We start from the raw sequence: 22,514 nt of genomic DNA, 5'->3' as shown, positions 1-22,514 counted from the left end.
GACTATGGGATGACACTATGAGCCATTAATTGTATATTCTGGATGGATTTATTGGTGTGGAAATACATTGCAATAAAATTGCATTTAAAGAAAACAAAGGAGTTTAAACTTTAATCATGAATGCAACTGAATAAATATTTAAAATATTTTCATGGCAACATGACAGGATCAAAGTACTTTAAGGAGATTTCTGTGGCCATAAGGAAGAAAAAAGACTTTCAGGGGAGGAACTAGAGTAAAGCAGACTGCAGTCTCCTAGGCAAGCTGCTACAGTCACAGTAAGTGTAAGGTAATTAAGGTACCTGGATCTCATGGTAGAAGCTCTGGAGGATGGGATTTTCTTTGTTTTTTGTTTTGAGCTAGGCAAACACTGTATCACATAAAAGTTCTTCATTCTAATAATGACTCAATGCCAAGCAGTATGCAACTAAGTTAAATCATCTACTAGGGAAAGAAAAACAAATATGAACAAATCTAGAGAAGAAATTTAGTTGAGCTTCTTATTTTCATACCATTTTCTGATCAGTCTGCCACAAGTCAGTGAATTAACATCCCTGGGAGGGCCTCCATAAAATATCACCCACTCACTCACCCCATCCTCTGGCCAGACAGAAAGCACCTTAGCAATTAGCAATGAATAAATCTGGGAATGCTCCAAATCTTCTTGCCCTCATAGCCATGAAATGACTTTGAGTGGATAAAGGATCCTCCCCCATTTTGTTGATTTATCAGTCTAAATTTAAAAAATCTTTAATATAGTTTCAATGGCCTGTTCTGGTATAAGGTTATGAGCATTGGATTTGAAATCAAATGAATTTAAGAATAAATCCTGGATTTGATATTGGCTATTTTGAGCAGGGTGTTGAAACGCAGTGTGTTTCATTTTCCTCATTTGTAAAATGGTGAATAACAACAGACACCTTAAAGAATTACAGTGAGTATTAAAATGAGGAAACTCACACAGAGTAGCTGGAGTCACTACTTCTAGCAAAGAGTCAAGGAGACTATCAGTTTAGTGCCCTGCTTGCCCTCTTGCCACTCTCTGACTTAGAAGCAGGGAAACTGAGCATTAAGCTAGCAGGTTGATTCTTTCATGTTTCCCTTTGCATTTTCAAGAGTGGTAATCCTACTTTGGGTGATGAAGATTTCACAAGCGCACCTTTGTAAAAGTATGCATTCAACTGGAACAATCTCATGCATTTCACAGGGTTGCAATTCAAGAACCCAAGTTATATCAGGGTGCAATGATGCTTAGCACCCACAGCTTTAAGAAGAATAAGGTTTCAGATGTATGGCACATCATGCAAATTTCAGTCCATCTGATTTTCAGGCTTTGCCTTAAATATTGTAGAACTAAAAGTGAGCACTTTTGAAAGACAAAAATCAGATACAAAGAGTTAAAGATAGATTCTGACTAAGGTATGTAATCAACCAGTCACTTCTCCCAAAACAACATAGCTTTGGTGGCCAAAAGGCTGGATACCTGTGTGCAGTTTGAAGCTGTTCTATACCCCAGAAAAGCCATGTTCTTTTCATTCTAAACCAAGCTTGTGGGGGAACCCATGTTCTTTTAATCCTGATTAGAGGTTGTAGGGTGGGACCTTTCATTCGATGAAAATGTGACTCCAACCATTCAAGGTGGGTCTTAATTTGTTAACTGGAGTCTTGAAGAGAGCTCACAGGGAGAGAAGAGTTCAGAGCCGACACAGATGCAGACATTTGGAAGTCAAGACAGAAAAGGCCTGAGTGCTGAGCAAGGGCTCATAGAAACAGCCAGAACCTGAAGAGAAAAAATCTCCAGCCCTGGGAGATGCTAAACTAAGAGATGAAATCCAGAGTTGTGCTCTGGAGCAGCTAAGTGAGGGTCCACAGATGCTTAGAGAGGAAGCCACTGGAATCAGAAGCTGGAAGCAAAGGAATTGGGAACAAGGCAAAGCAGATGCCAGCCATGTGTCTCCTTATGTCAGACACTGGCGTTTCTTCAGTCAAAGTATCTTTCTCTGGATGCCTTATTTGGCATCCAGAGTTTGGACATTTTTATGGCTTTAGAATTGTAAACTTATAACTTAAATCCTTTTTATAAAAGCTGATCCATTTCTGGTATGTTACATTCCAGCAACCTTAGCAAACTAAAACACATTGTCTTTGTATGTATGGCTGCTGCTACTATACACATTAACAAGGACAAAAATCCCAATTTGCATTCACCATAAGAATTTATATTTGATGAGTTTTCTAAATATTTGTGCAGGCACAAATCATAATTGCCTATCTTATATAAACGAAAGGACTTGCTGATCCTAATTAGAAGCTGATTAGAAAAACATGGCATTGTAGAGTTAACACTTAAATAAAGATATCTTTGTATATCAAAGTATAAATAAATTTTAATTGTTAAAGGAGTACCAGAGAATTAAAATCCTCAGGGTCACTATTTACCTTACCTGATAGCAAACAAATATTATACAGAAGAGTTCACTCAATATTAAAAGAGACTTTTTTCCAAGTTACATCTGACTTCTACTTTTCATTACAATATTGACAAGGATAAAGAATTATAATATTTAGATTTCCTAGCAAGTGGGGAAAAGGACAGCTTTCTATACTACTAGTGGGTATATAAATTGCCACACCCTTTTCATGAATAACATGTATGAAGAGTCTTAAGCATAGCCTCTGACTTGGTGAGACTTCTCAAAGGATTTTACAAAGATGTTTACCATGGCACTGCTTATAATGGTAAAATATTCAAAACAACCTAATATTCAAAGTGTAATTAATCAGGAAATAGATCGTGAATACAAACTATATTGTTTGTATTTATAACAGTGAAAATTTGATGTGAAAAATGTAAACAACATATTAAGTGGAAAAAGACGATTACAAAATAGAAACAGGTAATTCTTCTTTGTTAAGTACAAATGCTAAATATTTAGACAGAATATCGGGAATAAAATTTTTAAAAGTTATGGTGGTTGTACAACTGGCTCCCAATTTTGATTATCTGTATGTTCAAGTATTGCTAAAAGTTGAAGTTAAAAAAATAATTTCTTAAAAGCACCCACAGGTGTTGCCTCCTCTACTCTCTCCCCCTTCTCCTCCCTCCTGTTAGTTTACTTATTACACAAATTACACTAACCAATTAATTCAGCTTGGATTAAATATTTATGAATGACTTGGTAAATCCTACAAAATTTCTGTTATTTAATTCCATTTCCATCTTATTTATTTTAAAAGCTGAATAATATAAATGAACTGATATAAAACATTTCAGAGATTAAGAAGTCATAAATAATTGGAAAAGAGAAAAGTTTTAATTTGAATAGGAACTACTAATTCATTCAATAAATCAAATAATCTGAGTATTGACAAAGAAAAAGACAGATTGTAGCTTTAAAAAACAGAGCACTAGCCATGGCTATAGAATATAACCATATATTAAGCATAGAGGAAGTGCTGAGCACTGTTTTCAACAGCTTTTCATAAATGCCTCAGGGTGTGAAACAGTCTTATTTACATAGTGCCCACCTGCCAGGAACTATATACTCAATAACTGTTTGCTCAAATAATGATCTGATTACTTACCTCTCACAATGACCCATTTTTCAAATTAAGGAATGATGTTTCAAGGGGATTTAGTAACTCATGTTAGGACCTGCGATTCCAAGGGGACTGTGACTTTCACAGAGTCTGCCCAATCCTCGGGCTCGTTCCCCACCGGACAAAGCAGGCAGCCCAAGGCTCCAGCACAGGCCCTGGGCTGTGCTCTCTGCTTACATCTCACAGACCTTCAATCACAGGCCTGTGTAAAACGAAGGTGTGAAAATCAATGCCTGTCTTAACCAACAATCACATTTTTCGTAGAATTCTTTATCAATGTAGGGTCATCTTCCAGATTCATGCTACACTCCTAATACAGCCTGTGTTTATACATGTAAGACTATTGAGCAGTAAGACAGAACTTTTAAAAAATGAAATTCTTCGCAAATTCTTTAAGAAATGAGGGCTTAGTAAAGTTAACAAAGCATGTAGATGAGTATATATTGTAAGTACAATCACGTAAAATAAAGTTTTAATTAGTAAAATCCCCAAATTACTTCCTGTGGCTCACGGGCACTTTTAGAAAGGTGTGCAGGCCATGTCCGATACCAGGACAGGGGTTCACAGCATGGAGTGACCCTGTACTCCAAGAGACAGGTGGCACCCACAGTGCTCAGAACAGTCCCCCACAGAGTGGCCTGGTCCAAAATGACAGCAGTGCCAAGGCTGAAAACCCTGGACGGGACAATCGGGGTAAGGTGGAGTTATCCACTGCTCTTGTGTTCAAATTAGAAGCAAGGGGAGAACAGGAAAAGCCACAGTCTCCCCGTATATAAAACAAGTTCTGGACACTATGCAACTCTCCCAAGCAAGTCCTCAGCTGACGCAAGGGAAGTAAATGCTCCCTCCGGCCGCAGCGGGCACGGGAAGGGCTCAGGGCTGACTGCACTCGACACTGGGCGAACCCAAGCACATTTCACTTAGCAGAGTTGGGGTGTTCGGGAAGGAACGGCTGGATTTCCTGGATTCAGGGTGGTCCTGGTGCTGCTGACAATTACCGAGTTAAATAAAACCACTGCGCATTGAGGCAGTTCTAATGACTTCATATCTCTAATTTCCAGTATCTAAAATGTAATAGCAAGGCTTTCTGAAGGGGAAAAAAAACAGCAAGAAAGAAGATAAATAACTAACAGTATGTGGAATATCAACCCATTTTTTCCCCTAACCACATCCTCCCCATTTTCTTATTGAGTAGACGCTCCATTCAACGAATGGAGTAAAAAGCTTAAAGAGCACATTGTAAGCAAAGAAGGAAAATTTTCAGAGTTAATATCTTGGTAACAACAACAAATGAGAAGGAGGTAAACATCAAAAAAAAAAAAGAAAAAAAAAGTATTAAAGGCAATAGAGAGAACTAGAGAACCAAGTATTGGTGAAGTTCTGTTAATGTCAAGGTATTATTCTGCCTTGACAAGGAATTTCAGTGCATTGGATGCACCAAAGGCTCTCCGAAATCTGTAAATTCTACGACAGGACAGTGTAACCTGGGGAGGGTGACATGCTAGGGTGATTTCCCCTGCTCCTGAAATTCCAATGGGTGCATGAAGACTTGCCTCTAACCACTAAATAGAAAGACAAGAAAAAAAATTCAGTTTGATGTAACAAGAGAATCCAGAAATCATCAGTGGGAGAAAACCACTGTATGCTATTTCTGAGCCTTAAGGACTTCCAATGAGTCTGAAGCGCTGAAGAATTTTATAAATAGAAAACAAAAATGACCTCTTATTACTTACCATGCACTTGGACACCTTAGAGAGAATTAACAGCTTATAGGACTACTACACCTTTTCCCACCTTAAACTAAAATGTGAGTTTCTCTAGCACAGACCGGATAGAAATACATAAAGGAGCAATTAGAACAAAATTTCCTAACATCTACATTTTAAAAAGCTATCATCATTAAAACTGTGACACACAATGCCTCCAAGAAAATCTTTGGTTAATTAATCATTAGTTCAAGAAAGAAAACTAAGTATGTTAGATTATTTACTGGCCAAGTAGTCATGGTCATTAAAAAATACTGTATAATGGAATTCAACAAGTGACCTTCTTTCTCAAAGCTCAAAAACCACTTGCATAAGAGGTCAAAGATAAGCACTATTTCAGCACTACAGATTTCTGGGTTAAAGAATGACAGTAAATGAACAACATGCGTGGGATTGCTGGAATTACAAGAGTTCTTAGTGCGTACAGTCCCATTAAAGACAATAAAATTGAAAAGAAAAAAAAACCCTATGTCATTATATTGTAAATACTACATTTTCCCCCCAAAAGAGTAACATATATGATTGGTAATTTTTCCGGGTTACCCACCCAACCTAGGATCTACGTATTCCAGAAAAAACATGTCCCCAAACCTTTTCCATCCCTATGGGTGTGGCCCCCTTGTGAGTAAGAGCTAGTGAAGAAGTTACTTCAGTTAAGATGGGACCCAACTCAATCAGGATGCGTCTTAACCCTACTACGGGACTCCTTTCTACAAGAGGAATGAAGGCCACAGAGGGAGCTGTCAGAAGCCGAAATCAAGGGAATCTGGAAAAGAAGGGAGAGGCTGGGACGCCATCATGTACATCGCCACGTCACTGAAAAGCTAAGGGCCAAGGAGGACCAGCAGCCAGCCCCAGAGCCCCACAGTCTTCAGGGGAAAAGCATGGCCTTGGTTTAGACTTTTCTTAGCCTCAAAAACACGAACTGATAAATTCCCATTGTTTAAGCCAAACCATTGCAAGGCATTTGCTTGGGCAGCCAGAAAACCAAAACAGACCCTACATATCCACATGGGACTCAACACGGCTGATGGTTTCAATGCTTAGTTTTCCTCATCAATGAATCAGGGGACCGGCTTAAATCTCTACAGTATTGCCCAGCTGTGAAATTCTGTCTCTACGACTCCCATTCTGTTTCAGAAATTTACATTGCTTTTGTCAAAATATTATTTTATAAGACACGTGCACAGGTGCACACAGCCCAGAATCCCAGGTTTAAAGCTTCACTGTGACACTGTGTGGGCTGCAGGCACAGGGAGAGGAGCCCATCACACGAATGCAAGAGAAATTATGCAATGTCCATGCTAACTTGGGTTTATGTTTAAATTTGCACAGGGAAAGACTACTACCAAATTCATGAATTAAACTCCTGTTAATTATTTTCATATTAAAATGAGACCTCCCTTGATGAGAATTGTCATTTTAAGTAGTAAACAGAGAGAAGGTGTGCCCTTGCTAGTATTTTATTTTGCTTTGAAGAACTATGCTGGAGGAAGCTCACTGAGTCCATTTGTTCTTGGCAGGTATGTTAGCCTAAATAAAGGTCTCACCCAGATGAGGATGTTCAATGACTAGCTAAAGGGAAGATGTACATGCTTAACAATTTTGAAAACTAATTGCAAGGCCTTTGTAAAAACAAGTTTTCCTGTCACATATCCAGAAGGAAAATATTTTTTCCCAAAAGCAGTATTTTCTAATTTTCTTAATTAAATTGAAGTCTTCAGTGATGTCCTGTTGAAGAGTTTCTATGCCACCACTCCTGCTATCCTAGACAGTCAGAAAGACAATAAAATCCTTCTTTGGTGATATAAAAATACAAAGCCCACTAGGTGATCCGTGCCCCATTTCTCACTCTGCTGAGTCACAGATGCTCCCTCCATGAGGCCAAAGTCATTTTCAGTTCTCCAGAATTCTAAGCACTTTAAAAAATTACAGTCACGCCTCTCTACAGCACTTAAAGGGGGTTAGATCTGCTTCACAGCGTTTTTTATTCTCAATGGAAGAACACTTCTAATCACTGGCATTTGAATATCTAAATCTTCTGCCATTTTAGAATCAGCTGAATAGGAAGTTATGAAAGCAGTTCGGCACACAGTACCTATGATAAGCTCACACTTGTTAGACTAAACCATCCATTTCAGAAAGTCACTCAAATAATAGCCTTCTAGAAACTCTAATATGTACACATAAGAGAATTCTTATTCAAGGATTAAAAAAAATCAAGATGCAATCAGTATCTGTTTGAAGACAGATTTATTTACCCCGAACTCACCTCTCCCGAGGAACCGCAAACCAGTACTCCGGCTGCTTTCTTCGCTTGCTGTATTGCTGGGCAAAGGCAGCTGTGTGCGTGGCAAAAGATTTCCTCATTGGTTTTCCCACTTTGATGCACAGAAACATGGGGGGACTCTTGCTCTTCTCTTCTTTGGAAGGAAGTATATCTGAATCACATGAGGAAAGTTTCCTTAATATGGACGGAGAAACTTTCTCACTTACAAAGAATAGTATCCAGTCCTCTCTCAGCAAAGATAAATCAAAGCATATGGTAGGAGCATCATACATTAACATCACACCAGAAATGATTACATTCTTAGAGACCTTCTTTAGCACAAAAGTAGTGAGTTTGGACGGTTCGGGTTGGCTCTCCATCATGGGAGAGCCTACAGACTGGAAATATGTTAAAAAAGATCAACACAATACAAAGAGGTAGAGAACTGTGACAATACACAAGAATACATATTAATGAATGGTACCGAAGACCCAATCATACCACAATACAATTCCGTTCAGAACTGAAATATCTTCAAAAACATTTAAAACTTCTTTAGATTTGGGAATTCAAGGTAAAAAAGGAAAGTCACTTGAAGGATTAAAATAAAAAGGCAAGGGGAGGGCCGCGGTGGCTCAGCGGGCAAAGTGCTTGCCTGCTATGCCGGAGGACCTCGGTTCGATTCCCGGCCCCAGCCCATGTAACGAAAACGGAGAAACAAAAATACAATAAAACAAGAAAATGTTTAAAAGATGTTTCCCTTTCTTCCTCTCTTCCTTCCTTCTATCCTTCCTTCCTTCTCTCTGTCTTTCCTTTAAAAAAAAAAAAAATAAAAATAAAAAAAATAAAAAGGCAAACTACCTCTGTACCTTTGAAATAGAAATCCATGTCATGGGTCAAGTTCCAAAATAGGTACCATATACTACCAACTTTTCCCCAATTATTCATGTTATCAGCAAGCAGACTCTTCTACTGAGAAAACGCTCACTGTTCTCAATTTTACTGCTATTGTACATGCACGTTTTAGAAAGGCAGTTATACAACAGACTAAAAAGACAGTAAAGAATAATGACTTACCTTCAATTGGTACCTGAATTCTCTTTAATAGCCATAACTGAATTTCAGATTTATTATCCATCTGTGCACCCTGGCAGCTGTTGTCCAGGGAAGATTCCAAAGAAGAGTCCAGAGACTCTTTAACCCTATTTTCTTCTGTGGAAGAGCCTAGTGGCAGTGGAAGAGGCTCTTTCTCTTTCACCCAGGTTTCGTCTGGTGCTTTATTGCCCTCAGTCAGGGGATCACCTGCTTGGGGAAGAGAACTACTAAGGGTGATGTCTATGCCCACAGGTTCAATTCTTTTGTCATCACTTAATTCTGTCTTCTGCGATTTTTCTGATAAGTCTGGCCCTTCTTTGTTCTTATTAAGGTAGTATTCGATGAGTTTAACTTTATCTAGATCTTCATGGATGGTCAGTGTGTTGTCCACCTGGTTTGCTGGAGAGCCAGATTGCTTGTCCACTTCCGGCATTAAATCTTGCTTCTCACAGGCTTCTAAATCAAGTGTTCCCTTCAGTTCACCATCACTCTCTGTTCTTGAAAAGTTCAGGGCTGACTGCACCTGCTTTTCTGTAGCAGAACTGACTGTTTGTGACTTAGCCTTCTTTAGCTCCTCGGAGTCAAGAGCCCGGCACTCCTTTGAGGTGTCCCTTTTGTCCATTCCACTAACAGTTTCAGAAGAAAGTTCTTCCAAGTCAACAAAATCGTCATCTTCCCCTAAAAGGGAATTTCCTTTGGCTGTAGATTCCAGTGCAACGTGGGTGTCAGAAGATTCCTTGCTGAGCTCCGTCACTGTGGCAGAAGTGCTGGTTGCCTCCCTAGTGGACTCCAGTTTCTTGAACCTTCCAGACACAGAGCTGCCTGCACGCTTTGCAGGGGTGCCTTCTATTGACTTCTCCAAAGCTGCTGTTGCTATGGAAACTGAAGTGATGGTTCTCTCTCCATTCTGTTGTCGTTTTTCTTTGTTGAGGGATTTGAACTTACTGAATGGGTTGATGTCCTTTTCAGAAGCCAGATCTTCCCATTCTCCAGGCCTGTACAGAGGACAAAGATCCTGAGGTGGGTCACTGTTGGGGAAAAACGGTGGGTGCACACGGAATGTTAAAGCAAAACCAAAAACAAGGTGGAGGAAAGGCCAAAACGAAAATAAAAAAACGAAGTACAAAAACAAAACAAACCAAAACATAAATACACCACAACTTAAATTAAGGCTTAAATGACTTCAGAATAACGAAATGAAATCAAGAAACTGACTCCAAAATGAAACACAAGTCAACTAAAGGAAGTGGCAAATGAGAGCCATGAGCATTCGATGCCCTGCTACAAATGAATGCATGGTTTTTAAAATCGTGTGTGAGTATGGAGATATGTCACCCGTCAGATTTCTACAGATGAAAGAACAATGTTTCTGATTTTCATGAAGGAAAAGACAAAGGAGAGGAAGTATTTTAGCATGAATGTCTGAAATTCCCTAATTATTCAAAGCTTTTCCTTCTCATATTCATCTACAAACCAGCAGTGTTAATTCTGAATGGCTCATTTACTTTGCAGCTACTCATTTAACTGCTCTATGAAGAGACTAACACTGAATCCTGATTTTGCATTTCCTGGCTTAGGAAAACCTGCTTTTTCCAGTAAGAGACACCATCCCATCCTCCAAAGGAGATGCAAAAGGAAGCAACAGCCACTTCTGTTACAGTATAGAGTTCTATCCATTCTGTAGTTTTAAAACTTTATAGCATAGTAAATCATAACAAATAGGCCCTTTTAAAATAATATTTAATTTAAGTTTCTTAACTAAACATCTCTTTAATGCTATAACTATATCATTTTACTTTATGGCAATAGGGCAACTGATTTATCAGCTGAAACATTGTCCTGGGATGTAATTAAATTTTTTTAAAAGCAATTATTTTACTTCCCAAATTTGAGTTACACAAAAAATATTAATTATGTATGTTCTCTGAGTTTTTAAATAAATGGTTAAAAACATATATTTTTAACTGTGACTAGAAATATCTCAAGCAAACCCTATTATTTCCACTTACTGCCAATACTGGGTTAAAACACAGAGACATATAACCTTTTTTAAAAATAACATTTTCAGGTTTTAGAAATGGTTTTATTTTCTAAAAGACAAGCTCATATTCAGGCTATATTTTACCTATTATACTGGCTTTGGAATAAATGATTATGCCAGTAAAGCCATAAAGTGCCAGGCAGTTTTCAAGTTACAAGAAAACTGTCTCCAAAAGTTATTTTATAAATCACTTGCATAGAACGTGCATGCTTTTTCTAATAGAAAATAAAAGCCCATACATAATTGCTAAGGTCTTGCAAATACTGTTAAAAAGCCTCTTTAATTCACTTCAATAAACATACACTGAGTGAGCCCTTGTGGTAGATTAAATTATGTGTCTCAAGAATGGGCTTGTTCTTAATCTCAATCCACATTCTTATGGGTATAAAACCACTTGACTGTGCTGAGGTGAGTTGGGGTATGGACTCATCTGTGAACAGGGCCTTCTAAGATGTGTGTAGCTGTGGCCCCACTGAGTCAGGCCAGGCCTTGACCTGTCATGCCAGTGGCCTTGTAGGGAGAGGAGCCAGGCAGATGTCAGTGGAAACGGGGAGAGCAGGAGAGGGCCATGTGTGGGGAGGCAGGGATGCAGGAGAAGGAGACCCAAGGACTGTGGCCAACCAGCACTAGGGTCTATAGACTCTGGAGAGAAGGAATGGTCTTGCTGATGCCTTGATTTTGGACTTCTAGCCTTCCAAACCAGGAGCCAATAAATTCCTGGTGTTACACCAACCCACCGTGTGGTGTCTCTCCTAGCAACTCCGGGAAACTAAGTCAGCTTCTACTTGCCAAATGATAAAACGTGGCTGCCATGATGTCTCTCTCCTACAGGAACTTATTGTGTACCTGGAGCACAGTGCGCTAAACATTCTGTCCCACACTAGCATCCCAGGAGAAGTCAAAAACGCATCAATCCCAGAGTCAGAGAAGTAACATGGCATAATTTTCACACTGGGTCTCAAATTTCAATTTGGCATATTAAGGGCTGCAAGAAATTCTGCAACAAAGAACCCCAACTCTTCCCATATCTCATTAATAAGCCAAACTTTCTTCTACGAACATCCAAGACCCTTACTCACCTCTTCCTTCCTAACTTAGCTTTCTCCCTCAAAAGAATGCATTCAGTCGCGCTCTAATTAACCTCCTAAATTACCTTGTGCACTCCACTCCTCTTATTCTTCGACTTAATCCAAGCTACAAACTTTCCACTAAGGATTAATTTAACCATCTGCTTTCTTGCATTTCAGCTGCCAAACAGTGCTGGGGCAAAGTACACAACAGGGCTAACTGGCTTTCTTGTTAATTAATGTTTTCTAGACTCAGCCAAACACCTCATGCCAATCAATAATTTCTTCCATTGTTGCTCCCTATTCTCTGAGGCAGCTGCAGTTAGGAACTGTCCAACACAAAAACGCAAACCTGAAGGTGAAGATGAGATCACACACACATACACATTTTTAAAAATCGGCATACAGCAGCTAGATAATTTGTATTTAATGTTTTACATACAACTTTAAGTAATAATTTAAAGTTTAAGCAATTAATAAACTTTTAAACAAGTACATGGAATTCTTCAGAATTCTGAAGAGGTTCTTTTCACGCTGGTTCCACTTAGACGTTATGTTTTGCTCATGTGTGCACATACTCTTCAGATACCCGCATCCAAGGCAGGACTCAATGCACAAGTGTGAAATAATCTCAACAAATGAGAGCCATTTTTTTAACTCTCCTCTCTCCAACCCATCAAGATCATTAGACCTCACCTCACGTTAAGAGAAAGTTTTCTGCAAAGCCATGCCTGCCCTTTCTATTACTAAGCAGAACACATAATATCCTACTCTGAAGATCTGCATTAGGCTTTCTCCATTAGAAGCCATCAATGGGCAAATAATGCCTCTTTGATATGACATTCACTTTCAAACTTCCCTCTACCTTAACCTATTCTTTTTTCTTCTCTTGTCTCAGATAACACAATGCCTGTCCTCTTTTCCAAAACAAACTTTCACTCCGTCCCTCCTCCTCGTCTATGAGCTCCCAGACAGTTGGCCAACCCTCACCCACGTCCTCCTGGGTGTTTCACCTGCTTTTTTATCACCATTTCCATGTGTCCATCACAGCCAGTGGACTGCAGGCTCCCCAGAGGCAGGACCATGGCCTTACATGACTGGCACAAGTGCAGCACACACTAAGGTACAGGAAAAGTCTCGATCCACATGGATAACAACATTCCCAGGGGAATTCAGTTTCAGTTATGAAAGTCCAAACAATAACCACATCCTATACCTGCTGAGTATCAAACAAGCTACCATGAGTTCTGTGGACACCAATGTATTCAGCCCTTACAACAACCCTAGGAGCTGGGGGCTACTATTAACTCCATTTTACAGATGAGGAAACTGAGGCTCAAGATGGAGCAGCTCACACAGTGGCCAGACAGGAAAACCAGGTAGTGTGGCTCCAGAAGTAGTCAGCATATGGCTGGTCTGTCTCCTGCCTGCCTCCTGCCTGCCTGGAGTTTCAGTGCTGAAAAGCGGAGGAGGGAGTAGAGGGAGAAGGGTGAAAAAAGAAGAGGAAGGAGAAGGGGATGTGGGGAGGAGGAGAAGGATATCCTTATATGTCCAACTTCTCCCTCAGTGGCTTTATTATTTTCATTTCTTCCCATTGTTCTTTTTTTTTTAATTTAGAACACAAATCTTCCACCCTCAAATTCACCTCTACACAATCCCTTACTGTCGCAAACGCCCTGGTCTTAAAATTGCATTTAATTTTCCCAACATCCCTTTTTCTGATAAGCAAAGAAACTTCTCTTACGATGGCAAGGCATCTCTGATCTCCATGTGGGAGATGTCGCTGTAGAGGGCAATGGAGACCACCTCCTCCATGGGGCAGATGAGGCCGTACTCCTCACACCCGTTCTCAATCACCAGGGGGTCCGACTTGTGCGGGTCAAACATGATGTTGTTGGGGGTGACGATCATGACGCCGCCCACGACGCCCTGCGGGAGAAGGACAGGACGGCGTCACGGCGGGCAGGGGCGCCCTCCACAGTCCCCCACACTCACGGGGCCTATCCTACTACTCAGAGAACTACCGTATCCCGCACGAGAAGCGTACCCGCTCTATGGGGGCTGCAAAGACGCAGCGCGGGGCTGTGCGCGGTCGGAGCTGCGCGGGGCTGTGCGGGGCTGCGCAACCTGCGGACGGTGGTGCTGCGCGGGGCTGTGCGCGGTCGGGGCTGCGCGGGGCTGCGCAACCTGCGGGCGGTGGTGCTGCGCGGGGCTGTGCGCGGTCGGGGCTGCGCAACCTGCGGGCGGTGGTGCTGCGCGGAGCTGTGCGCGGTCGGGGCTGCGCGGGGCAGTGCGCAGTGGGCACGGGGCACCGTCGTGCGTGGTGGGAGCTATGCGGGGCTCCGCGGCCTATGCGCGGTACCCTCAGTGGGCGCGCTGGCCTTGCTACGGCGATCCGCACGTTCCGGGCACAAGGACAGGTAGCCCCGCTTCCCTAGTGCCCCGTGCGGAGGGCGAGGCGCTGCGCAAAGGCGCTCCCGTTCCCGAACGCTGGGGTCTCCAGCCACTCCGCGAGGACCCGGAGTACCACTGGGGCGTGGGGTGCCACGCTCAGCCCGCAGCCGTCTCAGAGTCACTCTGCCCAAAAGAGCCTGATATTTCCCTCTATGATATTGAAAAAGCACAACCCAGCAAAGCCTCAACAAAAATAGGATTATGAGATTATTACTACTATTTTTGTAGCCAGAAGTGAATATGGGTAAACTAGGGAAGACAAAAGCAGAGGACAGTGGTTTGGTGGCCACGTTGTGTTCTAGACCTTGAGACCAAGGGGTATCATTTAGCAGGGACAGCAGGGCACGGGCGACCCCTTTAGGTAAATTATTTTCTTGTACTAGTCATGAGTCTGGTGACCATCTTTGTGAAAAGTTCTGCTTTTCGGACATAACTTTTTCTTGAGTGCAACATTGTGAATGGATCTGAATAACTTATTTTCCTACTCTTTGGACCTAAGTGAAGTCTGTATTATGAACCAAGGAATTCCATTTACAGCAACATAACCTCTCCTTCAGAAGCTCACTAAAAGGTACATTGTTCTTCATAAAAATACTAACAACCAAAAAACTAAGTAGCAGGACACAGCAGACATTAATTTTTAATAATTAAACACAAATTCTCAAACACAAATTGAGAACTTATCATTTTCCAGGTTAGGTGCAAAGCTCTTCATATGAATTCTCTCTACAAATCACCACTAATTACCTCCTCTAATTGTCCTGTTAATTAAGGTTTATTATTGTGCCTATTTTACAGATGAGGAAAATGGAAGCTTAGGAAATTTAATACCTTGCCCAGGGCCTCAGAACTAGTGAGTGGTAGAGATGGAATTGAAAGACATTAGTCTGACTCTAAAATTGGCTGTTAAACATATAGTATCCTGTTTCCCCAGAAATTTCCAGGCCCAGAAATGAAAGAAAAAGTGAATCACATTCCACTCAGGGATCATCCTGCCTGAAGAAGGAATATGCCAGGTGTACCACAGAAGAAACTACTAGATACTTGGCAAGTCTTAAGCTGAAACTTTGGGTAATATATTTGCCTGGTGACTCCCTTCTAATAATCTGCAACCAAGTTTAAATTTCCATAGATTCCCAGAAAAAAAGAAAAATACACTGCCATATACCTTTCCATCAGTGAAGTATCGACAATTCATTTTTAAAAATTTTACCACTCCTGGCTCATCTTCTTCAGAAGTAGATGATAAGACTCTTTCAATAGGTTTTAAGGCCTTTCTTGCTAAGTCAGCATCCTTGAGAAAGCAAAAATTTCCAAATTAAAATTCAAGCACTTTTCCAAAACAAATTGCTTATATAAATCAAACCACAGAGTGCCTTGGTAAGCAATCTCTTTCTGTTTAACTTGAACATTAAAAAAAAAAGGCAAATGCCCTTTATCCTTCAAAAATATTACAAACATCATGTGACAGGTACCCAATTATAAGATTTTTTAAAAACCTTAAATGCAGGGCCCTGGCAGGAGGAGGAGGGTTGCTCTCTGGGTCCTAGAGCAGGTCGCCCACCGCTGGGGCGACACGCCGAGCTGGCGGGTACAGAAGGGACTGTGGAAACCACGTATGTTTTCGCTTTCTCTTAATACTTCTTTTTTATTTGTTACATAACGTGCACGACCTAAATATCACTACATACAATAACAAAAACCGTAAATGCATATGTGTGAGCCCACAAAACTGCATCATTTAATGTCTTTAGAAAACACACTAAGTAAGATACTTCATGTTATTCTCATGATTTGCATTCTTCAGGGAAAAAGAGGAATACAAATAAATCATCAGTCTCATTGGGAATTTAACTTCATGTTTTTACACAAACCATAGATATTTGACTTTGAGACCTTAAATGTGAACAGATTTCGAGCAACGGTGGCGCAGCAGCCAATTTCTTGCCTGCCATGCCAGAGTCCGCGGTTCGATTCCCAGTGACTGCCCATGTAAATAATAATAATAATAATAATAATAATAATAATAATAATAATAATGTGAACAAATTTCTCTTGGACAGGATGGGTTCTCTTGACTGATGGCAAATTACTTTACCCCACCTCTTCAGGGGAAATTTCTGATGAATCTTGTGAAAAACAACATGTACTACAATTCACAAAAGTACTCTTGATAAATATGAACTTTAGTGCATGGATAATACATACAGGCAGTTTATCATACTCTGCATCTGAGGACGAAGGAGAGACAGTAGCACCAGGACTAGACATTGATAACCTTAAGGTACTGGAAGGAGAGTTGGCATCTGGCACAAAAAGGACCTGAGAATGGAAAAGAAGTGCTGGGTAAGTATCAGGCAAATCACCAGCCAGTTTTAGAGTGGTGATTCTGTCCACGGGGTCGTGGAGGGGCATGTCTGAGGCTGGACTGGCTGTCATGGAACTCATAAGCTACCATGGATCTTCTAGACTCTTCTGTGACAACAGAGGTTGGCCCATGAGAGTATGCGGTATATAGAGTAAGGGGCACCCGCTGAAGACAGTGATGGAGCCCATGAAAGGGGAAACCAAAGTGGATGAGTACTCTGGGCACAGCATGTGACACAGATGGGTCCCGGTGAGGTCTTGAAGAGTAAGGAGGATTGGACAGGGAAGGAGGGAAGAGGCTTCCAGGGAAGGGGACTAAGGGTACAGGAAACAGAAAAAGGTATGTTTCTAAACCTAACACCTGTGCCAGTTAGAAATGGAACAAATCCAGGCTTGCTAACTTCAGGCAGGCCCAGAGTGCTAACATACGTAAGGTCCTTAAATAATACCCTGTGCAAGGTATCATCAATACAATAATCTCAACACTTTCTCTTCCATCAGTATCTGGGTTATCTAAAAACAAAAGTAAAAATTTTTTCACAAACTGTACAAAGTAACTTCCTTTCTCAAGATATGCTGATTCCCCAAATGTTAGTATGATCCTATTACTCAACCCTCTGTTAATGAGGCATGCTACATTTAGCATATATAAAATATAGTCTTAAAATGATGGCCTCTAAGGTTATAAAACAGAATTCAAAGCTAATCATATAACAAGTGATCAACAGTGCTTGTCACTGTCTGCCATCCTTTGATTCATGTCCCCCAGCCTTCCACTGCAGCTCTTTCTTTTTTTAACTTCTGTTATATAAGTGTCTCTTCCATCCAGAAAAAAATTGAAGCAACAACAAAAGGTTCATTAAGATAAAGATGGGAAAATTAGAGAAGAGAAATGATTACTAATGAAAATGTGTGTTCCAAAATTATTAAACCCTCTTTAAGATCTGGGCAGTAAAACTAGTTCTGAGTTTCCAAACAACCAATGCAAAATAGACCAACATCGTTATCTTACAGAATTCCATCTCCACAAGGTGAAAGCAAACCAGTTTCTCAGAAGACGTGCAAGGGTTCTCCCAAGAGGTCTCAAAAAAGTATGTCCTCAAGTGAATTACCTGTCCTCATGACACACTGACTGTAAATGCAATACCCAGTTTTGGAGAATTGTTCTTCATAACATCTTCAAATAAGGGTCAATGCAAAATGCCGAAGTCTGGTTCTGTAAAGGCAGTTTTACAAAAGACTAAACTTACATGGTCTTGGTATGCTGCTATCTTTTCAGTCTATGTATTCAGACTAGAGGAACCAACAGATAGCATTTCTTTCAAAAAATCCTCCAAGAATATTATGTTCTTCCTCCTGAGGTCTTGACAACTATTTACAATACAGGTTTCGGTTCTAGCATCTAACACATTCTAAATGATAAATCAAAGGGATATTTCCTATGTTTAAACAGCTAACTACACCAAAGGCAGAGGTGACATCTAACAGCTGGGATGCTCAGCCAGATAAACCTATATCATGGGCAGTGCTGCCTTCAGAAAATAATAAATAAGAATAAAATAATGCCGAGTTTGCTCTAACACATAGGGAAATGGAGGTTCTGAGGTCCTAATGTTCTTTACCCTAAGCTAAGCTATCATTATTTTAGCTGAGAAATATTTTTGAGTAAGTTTAGCTAATGTACCCCATAGACATAAAAATATCTTAAAGTATCCGTTAGCAAGGTAACTGTGCTGGTTTGAAAGTATTATGTACCCCAGAAAAGCCTTGTTTTAGTCCTGATCCAAACCTGTGGGCACGGCTGTTTCTTTTAAGCCTGATTCAATCTGGTAGGCTCGACTTTTGATTAGATTATATCCGCGGTGATGTGACGTGCCCAATTGTGGGTGTGACCTTTTGATCAAAGATGTGACTCCACCCATTCAGAGTGGGTCTTGATTAGTTTACTGAGTCCTTTAAAAGGAGAAACATTTTGAAGAGACCACCAATGCAGAAACTTGGTGACCAGCTGCTTCAGAGCTGACAGCTGCTTCAGAGCTGACAGAAACCAGGATGTTCGGAGAGCCGACAGAGAGAGCAGATGCCTAGACACAGGCAGAAGCCAGCAGCCATCACCATGTGCCTTCCCATGAGATGCTAAGCAAGTCAGAACCGTGAGTTGTGTTCCAGAGGAGCTAAGTGAAGGCCCACAGATCCTTAGAGAGGAAACAGATCCTTAGAGAGGAAACCATTAGCAATGGAGGCTGAAAGCAATGGACCAGCAGATGCCATCATGTGCCGTCCCAGCTGACAGAGGTGTGCCAGAGAACATCAGCCTTTGAGTAAAGGTAACCTCTTATTGGTGCCTTAATTTGGATATTTTCACAACTTTAAAATTGTAACTTGCAACTTATTAAATTCCCTTTAAAAAGCCATTCTATTTCTGGTGTACTGCATTCCGGCAGCTTAACACTAATGTGCTTAAGATAACTTTCTAATGTGCTTAAGATAAACTATTTGTAAAAACATCTGTCTCCCAAGTTAAAAAAATATTCATTTTAGATGGCCTCAACTTTTGATATAAGTACTAGAACTAATGGCCAAACTTTGGAACTCCTGCAAAAATTCTAAATTTTTAAAAAATTTATTGATTTTGTTTGTCTTCTGAAGCAACAAAAAGTTTAGAGTAAGATTTTAATTTCAATAAGCTCCTGGTAGCCTCCTCTGAAAATCACCTCTCACATCTGGCCATTGATCTGGCCAGACCAGTTTTCTTTCTTATCTCAAGGTGATCACCAAGCCAAGTTTCTAGAAGGGCAAGCCTCACATTTTCTGGAACCAGAACAGATAAAACTGGTTTTGATTTACCACATGATATGAGGACATCTACCCCTCCAAGCACCCAAGACAGTATTTAAAAATCCTTGAAAGCAAAAGGTCATCTGCAGTTCCTGAAAGCCCCTCCATCAGTTTCACGCTTCTCAACTCCCTATCCTTGCCAGCAAAACCATGAGCACAGATGGGCTTGGGACAATCAACCGGCATGTAACTCTTTTGTTATATAAGTGCTGGACAGCACAGTAAAGGTTACGATAGGTTTCTGAGATGCTGGAGTTTAACCTTTAAATTCAGAGATGAGAAAACTGAGATCCAAAAAGAGAAGCGACTTGCCCAGGTCACATGGTTGCTGACAAGGGTGAAAGGAAACAGCTTTTAGCCCCTGTTTCTATTGTGGGCTGCCTCCAGATGGTGTATCACAATGTCCTCATACCTCCTCTTGGCTACTGGACCTTGATCCTGTACCAATAAAATACTTTGTTTCTAGACAAAGGGAAAGAATAAGGAATCACTCTAAATTATTTTACTAAGTTTCAGTGACTATAGTGTTCAGCCTTGAATTAAGTCTAGGTTCTCTTCCATGAATCAGTTATACATTATACAACAATCTCCCAAATTACAAGATGAATCATCCAATAAGGAAAGAGATTAAAATCTGTGTTTAATCAGAGGTAAGAAGTTAATAATTTTTCCAAAGACTTAATGCTGTGTATTTCTCCAATTAGCTGGCACTATAGTAATTTCTCTTTCTGACAAAAACATAAATACAGAAGCACTAGTATTTGGCCAGCCCAGGGTTCTTCTGGCTTCATGTGCAGCCTCTGAAAGAAATAAAAAGAACAACTCTGCATTGCCTGAATGAAGCTGTGAATAAAAGTAACGGTATCTACTTGGCAGGAGTTCAATGTCACCATAACGTAGAGCCTCAGTAAGACGCTCTAGTAAGTTAACATGGAACCCAGCATGTTCATGGCTGCCAAACAGCACTATGAATGGAACTAAAAGCCTGGCCTCGGCTGAAATCTTCCAAGGCTGGGTCATCTAATTTACTGGCTGAATGTAGTTTTAAAGTAGAAATATAAGAACATCTTATCATAGAGAAAGTACTAAAAACAAGTTTGCTGGATTGATCTAGAGTGGTAAAATTAAACAATTTGTCAATTTTATTCATTTTAACAAAAATACTGAAAACCTGGGGAAAAAATTGTGTGTGGCTTTTTGTTGATGGTCCTGCTGAATCTGCCTGTGCCCGAGTTGACAGCTTTCATCACTGGATCGAATGGTGACAGACAGACAAAAATCCTACCTAATTTAAAACAAATCAACAGCCAAATGTACCCCAGGACTGGAATAAACTGGAACTGGCAATTTTGAATTACATATCTGAAGACTATCTGTGTTGTATTCTACAGGGAAAAAACATATCACATTAATTTAGAACTTCTTTTGATGACCTAGGAAACACTTACTACACCAACGAATAATAACTAGAAGAAGCTAAGTTAATCATTTGTATAATACACATCCCTGAAGAGTTCATAAGTCCTGGAATGCTTTCAGAATTCTTGTATCTAAAGGAGAGGAAAGATTGAACCAATATACATTACCATTAATAAATAATTATCATAAGCAAATAATCACTATGTTTCTGACATCAATAGTGAGGGATTAAAATGACAATAAACAATCAATGCAAAATTTCTAGTCATATTCAACAAGAAAGTAATTACCTGGCCAGGAACAATAGTATGTGTGAAAAGTTTATTCAGTTCCACTAATTTATTGGGAGTGATGTTAAACTTCAGTGCTATGGAGTTTAGGGTGTCCTGGCTTCCAGCCTAGAATAACCAAACAAACAAGATTCAATCCATAAAGCAAAAACAAAAACAACTTCCATTTGTTGTTGCTGTTGGTTTCTGAAATTTCTTTTTAGTTGGGATAAAAGATACATAACTTAGAAATCATTTTAACCATTAAAACTTGCTTTTTTTTTTTTAACATGGGCAGGCACTGGGAAGCGAACCCAGGTCTCCAGCAAGGCAGTTGTGAATTCTGCCACTAAGACACCACTGCCCAACCTAAAACTTCCTTTTGATAAACAGTGTTCATCTATCCACCATATGAGCAAAAGAAAAAGAAACAGTGCCACCCAGATGTATGAAGAAAAAAAGAATACTTTCTGATTTCTTTTAAGAAATATACTTAAAAGCAAAATTTTAAATTTGGTTGATTTCTATGCTCCCTCATCCTTCAAACAGATTTCTAAATGTGCACAATTGGCACACTTAGGAGTAGGGGCAGTGGTCCATGAGGTAGAACATACACCTCTAAGAAAAAAAGAAACACACATGTACACGTCCCAGCCACAGGGGAGTGGGCTGCTTTCTCTGCACGGTGGGTGTCCGCTGGCTGGGATCGTCTGGGCCATGTGCCCCAGCACTCTGCCGTACCCCGCACAGAGAGGGCACTCAACTATGTGATGGATGAATCCTGGGGCTGGCCTGGAAATCGGAAAAGAAATTCAGACTGGCTACCCATAGTTGTTCAGTTTGCCAAGGTCAGCCAAAGTAGTGTCGATCTCTAAATCTATAGAACCTGTGATAGGCACAGCAGGTGCATACTTCTCCTTCCACAATAGGTGAGGGACAGCACTGCAGAGGACAGCTACAGGAGGACAGCTGCAGGGGGACAGCTAGAGGAGGACAGCTGGAGGGGGACAGTTGCAGGGGGACAGCTGGAGGGGGACAACTGCAGGGGGACAGCTGCAGGACAGCTGGAGGGGTACAGCTGTAGGAGGACAGCTGCAGTAAGACAGCTGCTGCAGGATGAAAGCTACAGGAGGACAGCTGGAGGAGGACAGCTGCAGGAGGATAGCTACAGGGGGACAGCTTCAGGAAGACAGCTGCAGGAGGACAGCTGCAGGAGGATAGCTACAGGGGGACAGCTGCAAGAGGACCGCTACAGGAGGACAGCTGCAGGAGGATAGCTACAGGGGGACAGCTGCAGGAGGACAGCTGGAGGAGGACAGCTGCAGGAGG

General features: G+C 40.8%; 1 protein-coding gene across 8 annotated transcripts in view; it reads right to left on the bottom strand.

The window, feature by feature from the left end:
- Positions 1-22,514, bottom strand: part of NCOA7 (nuclear receptor coactivator 7) — a 172,141-nt gene that overhangs the window by 38,141 nt on the left and 111,486 nt on the right. For 6 of the 8 annotated variants that reach the window (XM_077162816.1, XM_077162819.1, XM_077162813.1 and 3 more), the window contains 6 exons: positions 21,207-21,314; positions 16,501-16,614; positions 15,461-15,586; positions 13,583-13,767; positions 8,713-9,758; positions 7,639-7,807 (listed from right to left, as the gene is read on the bottom strand). In XM_077162816.1, the coding sequence (XP_077018931.1) occupies positions 7,639-7,807; positions 8,713-9,758; positions 13,583-13,767; positions 15,461-15,586; positions 16,501-16,614; positions 21,207-21,314 (1,748 nt within the window). Of the gene's footprint in view, positions 1-7,638; positions 7,808-8,712; positions 9,759-13,582; positions 13,768-15,460; positions 15,587-16,500; positions 16,615-19,909; positions 19,960-21,206; positions 21,315-22,514 lie in introns of those variants that run through there. The other 2 variants (XM_077162820.1, XM_077162814.1) reach the window with 2 other exon arrangements.

The sequence above is a fragment of the Tamandua tetradactyla genome, chromosome 5 (assembly GCF_023851605.1).
Source record: "Tamandua tetradactyla isolate mTamTet1 chromosome 5, mTamTet1.pri, whole genome shotgun sequence".
Lineage (NCBI taxonomy): Eukaryota > Metazoa > Chordata > Mammalia > Pilosa > Myrmecophagidae > Tamandua > Tamandua tetradactyla.
Note: the sequence above shows the minus strand (reverse complement) of the source record. Positions and strands in the feature narration are given on the sequence as shown.